Here is a 5,376-nt window from a genome sequence, read left to right on the forward strand (position 1 = left end):
AGAAACGTTTCGTGTTACGTGATGAGTTCGAAAATATCTTGTTATAACATGAAAACTATCGACTGGCGACTGTCCATTGCAAAAAAGTTTGTGATAATGTGATTTTCTCTAACACATAACCTGGTCAAGATTTACTAGAGAAATACATTTTGATCGTGCAAAGAATGGAATCACTGGAGTCATTTTAGACATATTTTTAAAAGGACATAACAAAAAAAATAAACATTGCATAGAATAAACACAAGAAAAGATCTCTCCAAAAAATTGTCTTCACATTATCATCAAGAAACAAAATAATAAATCTCATTTTTTAACCTTGCTAATGTTTGTCTGAAAGTTAAGGACCACAGTTCTTTATTCTTAATTCAATTCTTAATTATTTACCCATTCAGGTTGAGACATTTGATCTAACAGTGGCCTGGTTGTTAACACATTTACTGCAAATGTTTAAGTAATTTCCAAAAAGAAATTAATTCATAATTTAATTCATGTTATGTACTATACTTACTGTAGTAATTTATTTATGGGTGAGTAAAAGAGTTTGTGTAGCAGCTTTAAAGTTCCAATCATCCAAATACGTAAACAGACTATATAAAGAAACTGTGCTCATGTTTAGTGTTTTTCAGAACACAACTGATGCAATGGAACTGTTTAACTCACAGAAGGCAGGTAAGGTATAATTTACACATTTATATGAATAAAGATGCCAGACAGCCATTAGTTATGACCAACATGGCTTATTATACACATTGATGTGTAAAGCTGCTGGCGTTTCACTGGCCCAGCTTGACTTTTTTTCACATTTATGACCCAAAAAAAGTCATAAGTTGGAGACGGGATCAATCAGAAACGGAGCCTTGAGAACTTTGTTTGGAACTTCTTGATGGTTTCTGGTAATGTTTCTGAAAAAAAGAGAAGGGAGAACACAAACAGTGTAAGGCCATGTGAGTGTGTTTCAGTGTTTATTTTTGTGTATGCGTTTGTGTTTACCTGCAGGTTGTCGTAGTGTCTCTGGCTGCTGCAGTGGAGGTCCTTGGCGGTGCTCTCGTTCAGGTAGAAAACGGAGCAGAGATTACAGAAATACCCTGATTTGGGGACCACAAACTCCTGACCTGAAGAGTGAGAAGGGAGAAAATTGTAACAAACATCTGCAACTGGGTCGTTTTTAAATAAAGTGGGAGTGTGTTCTGTGGTGGAAATTTGATCAAGATCAGAATTTTCTCTGGTTCATTTCATACATGCACGGAGGGGAACAAGTCCTGCACAGAGTCACATTGTCCGCAAAGGAGTTGAGCCCCCGAACAAAGGCAAGCACAGCTTCAAATAAGTTTCCAGATGTTATGTGTTCGTGGGTCTCACCGAGGGGGTTGTTGGGTTTGAATGGCGGCAGTTTGACGTCGATAGCGACACAAGGAGACTGAGAACGAGATCGCTTTGCTTCAGGTCCAACAGGCTCCCTCCTCAGTTTACTCACAGCTGAAGTGAAGGAACAAACAAACATCTTTAAAGCTTTAAAAGCAATCATGCAACAATTGAAAAAAAAGAAGAAGATCCATGCATCAATGTTAGTCGAAGCCATAAACGATTAATTGCTTAGTCGATTGTCAGAATTTAGTTAATAATAAGGGACCGTTCGGTATTTATGGAATGGACCACCGGAGGAAAATAGGGGAGGGTCATGTCGTTTTATTCTTTGTTGAGGGGAGGGTCACCCAAAATTGTTTAGTCTAGGGGTGGAGGTCACCCAACTTGTGACCGGGAGGTTGTTGGTTCAATCCCCAGACCGACAGGATAAAATCTGGGTGGAAGTGGGAGGGAAAGTGAAAGAGCAGCGCTTGTCCCTCCCTCATTACCACCACTGAGGTGCCCTTAAATCCAGTGGAGCTGCTCAGTGGCCAGCAGATCAGACTGTGGTTGTACTGGGCAGTTTCCAGGTATGAATGTGGAACTGAGTGAATGTGATCAGGTTGTTCCTGCGAAAGAGAGGCTGCCTCTCATTGAACCTTCCCTGAATAAATAAAGGTTAAATAAAAAAAAAAAGGGTCATAGAAAATGTATTGTTGGCGAAGGGAGGGTCAGGTCTATTTTGATGAAAGATCCCAAAACTCCTCCGGTAGCCCCTTAAATAAATAAAGAACAGTCCCTAATCAAAGCAAGCAAAGATTTGCAGCCTTTAATGTAAAACAAGCATTTAAAAGTATTTCATCCACTTTATCAGAAAGATGCATTTTCATGGTCCAAAATACCAGCTCAATGTGGGCTTAGTCTATTCTTTCAGCTCTCTGTACCTTTAAGGTCCACCCTGCTCCATCCTTCCTTCTTTTCCTGCTCTCCTTCCTCCACACATCCCTCCAGTGTCTGGCTCTCAGGGTGCTCCGGCTGCAGCTCCTGCCCAGCAGAGGCTGCCTCGATGTCAGCCGGGTTCACCGCTTCCACCTCGGCCTTCTGGATCTCCGGCTGGCCGTCACTTGACAACATGGACGGATCTTTGTCCAGTGAGGAGGAGGCATCGAGTGGAGTTGGAGGCAGAACATCAGTGCTAGCTGGTTCCAACTCTTGTTCTCTCTCGTCTATTGCAGTCACGGTTTTCCCTCTGGTAGATTTTCTCACTGTGGTAAAATATAATGAATCGGTTGAGCAAAACAAATGAAAAGCAAACTGCAAAATAATGCTCTTTAATTCACTAAGTGTCATGTCTGAGAGCTCGATCACTGGAAAGAGCAGCTGAAGCCAAGAGATGAGCAGTTTACGTCAAATAGTTTGAATACTGATGTTTGTATTTCTTTGAGACCCCAGAGATTAGATTTTGGGTAATGACATGACTGTATAAAAGATATGAATGTGTGTGTGTGTGTGTGTGTGTGTGTGTGTGTTACCAGGGGTCTGTCTGACTTTCTTCTTGCCACGTCCTCTTGTCCTGGTTTTTACAGCTTCCTTTTCCTCCTCCTCTTCCACCGCTCCCACCTCGTCCAGCGTCACAAAGTTCAGACTTTCCTCTAAAACTGGACAACAGCAAAATGCTTAACCTCACCCCCATTGGAAGTTTCAATGTGTTATTGTCTAACATTAGATCAACTCAGATTTGATTGTGGCTTTTTTGACACTGATCAACAAAAATGTCAAAGTGAAAACAATTTTTTACAAACACATTTTTAATTAATCACAAATAATAATAATTAAAAAAAAAAACATACGTATCTGGCACCTTAATCATCACTGGTGCGGCCATTTGATCCATTTTACGGCTGCATTTTTTACTTTTAAGAGCAGGAAAGGCTTGAGACAATAACGATCCATTTAAGTAAGCCAGTCTCAGGGCTTTGGCATTGTACATGCTCACTCACTGACAAGACTTACTGGGACACTTGGATGAAGCCATTGTTACTGTTATTATTTTACACCTGTGCTTCTCCTGCATGCGTGTTGTAAAAAGGGTCTACTGGTTTGAAATCACTCAATTGATAATTGCAAATATACTTGTGCAAGTATACTGTACTATGTATGGACGGAACAACACTCACCTTTGTCATTATTGTGTTTGCATTTGACGGTACATGAGGTTTTTCTCAGTATGCTCTTCGTCCGGCTTCTCTTCCTCATCATCGCCAGCTTCATCTAAAGTCACCAAAGTCTAGAAACAGACAAGAGATCTTTAGCATCTGTAATTGTAGATCTGTTAGTGTTGTTTTTTTATATTTGGCTTTAAAGTTAATATCTTGACCTTTACCTCTGAGTTTAAGAAGTCCTCTGATTCGTCCTCCTGGCTGGGTGGGCGGGTCTCCAGTGTGCTCTGCTCGGCCTCTCCGTCCTCCTCTTCTTCTACGAACTCATCCAGAGTGACAAGTGCTTGCAGCTCCCCCTCCGTGATCTCCCCATCCAACTCTCGGCTCTCTGGCACTCTTTCCTCTCCAGCCTCATCTGCTCCCACCTCATCCAGAGTCACCAGCTCCTTGGCATCTACCTCCACCGACTCATCCTTTTCCCTCCCCCTCTCCTTCGCCCTCCTCGTCTCTCCCCCACCTGCTCTGCTGTTGCTCCGGCTCTTTCGCTCCCTCTCCTCTCTCTCCCGGGTCCTCCTCTCCTCCCTCTCCCGGGTCCTCCTCTCCTCCCTCTCCCGGGTCCTCCTAGCTTCCCGCTCCTTGGCGAACAGCTTCTCTTTTGCGGCGGCTTGTCGCTTTCTCAGTTCCTCCTCCTCAGCGGTGTCGTCAGGGTAATCATCCTCCTCCTCGCTCACTTGGTCCAGGTTCACCAGAGTGCCAGTTACGTCGTCTTTCTCTGGCGATTTGGTCCCGATTTCAAGTACGGCGGAATCACTCTGGGTTTTAGTTGTCGACTTGTCCACTTTCTTATTTCCCGTAACAGACCCTTCTGCAGGAGATGGACGGCCATTTGTCTCCTCGGAGTCATCAACTATCTGATACGGAGTCTCCTCCATGACGACAACTTTTTCGGATGCTTCCACAACTGTGGCACCACGCGTTGGTGTGTCTTCTTTTTCAGCTGACGCCTCCTCTTTTGTAGGAGTTTCATCTGTTGTCTTGTTCTCTGCGGCTGTCAGCTCTTCTTGACCTTGATCGTCTTCCAGGGAATCTATGATCTGATACATCGGCTCTTCCTCCTCCTCAGTTTTAGGTGCTCCTGCGAGAGGTTCACTTTTCCTCGTTTGCTCCTCGCTGTTGTTGGAATTCTTCTCGTCCGACTGTCCTGTGGGGGGCTGATCGTTAACCACCTCGTCCTCCACAGAATCAAGAATCTGATATGTCGCCTCTTCTTCATCAGCCACTTTTTCACCCTCCTTTGATGTGTCTTTTATAGTTGTTTTAACGTCTTTCTTCTGTCTGCCCCTTTTTCCTTTCCTTCTTGTGGCGGGCCGATCAGCCTTAACAACCTCGTCCTCCACAGAGTCGAATACTTCATAGGTAGCATCCCAGTCAATTTCCTCTTTTACATCATCGTCACTCTTCTTTGATGGTGTGCTCTCTTTTAGAGGGGCTTTCTCCTCTTTCTTTGGCGATCTTTCCCTGTTTTGTTCCTGTGATTCTCTGGCAGGAGTGTGCCTCATTTTTGTTGGCGTGTCCTCTTTCATTGTTTTCTCATCTGAAGTATCTTTCCTAGTGGCTCTTTCCCTTTTTCCTCTGGTAGATCTTGTCATGATGGGTGGTTCATCATTGGCAGTTTCATCCTCCACGGAGTCTAAAATCTCATATGTAGCCTCCTCTGGTTTTTTAGATGCTTCTGTGAGATTGAATGTAATTCTATCCTCTTTCTTACCTCTTGCACTCCTTCGTCTACCAGACGTTTCGGTGGCGGCGACATCTTGAACCGGTTTGTCTTCAAAAGAATCTACTATCTCATACACCATCTCCTCGTTGACCT

At 43.7% G+C, this 5,376-nt stretch overlaps 1 protein-coding gene across 1 annotated transcript in view; it reads right to left on the bottom strand.

Moving 5' to 3' along the window:
- Window positions 1-656: 656 nt before the first annotated feature.
- LOC144534581 (uncharacterized) overlaps window positions 657-5,376 on the bottom strand; it is a 30,535-nt gene continuing 25,815 nt past the window's right edge. Inside the window, 8 exon segments of the mRNA XM_078276588.1 lie at window positions 657-902; window positions 991-1,112; window positions 1,360-1,476; window positions 2,289-2,609; window positions 2,877-2,989; window positions 3,518-3,567; window positions 3,569-3,631; window positions 3,728-5,376. The exon segment at window positions 3,728-5,376 is cut by the window's right edge and continues 978 nt beyond it. Of these exon segments, the coding sequence (XP_078132714.1) occupies window positions 840-902; window positions 991-1,112; window positions 1,360-1,476; window positions 2,289-2,609; window positions 2,877-2,989; window positions 3,518-3,567; window positions 3,569-3,631; window positions 3,728-5,376 (2,498 nt within the window). The 3' untranslated portion in view covers window positions 657-839.

Source organism: Sander vitreus, chromosome 19 (assembly GCF_031162955.1).
Source record: "Sander vitreus isolate 19-12246 chromosome 19, sanVit1, whole genome shotgun sequence".
In the NCBI taxonomy this organism is placed as follows: Eukaryota; Metazoa; Chordata; class Actinopteri; order Perciformes; family Percidae; genus Sander; species Sander vitreus.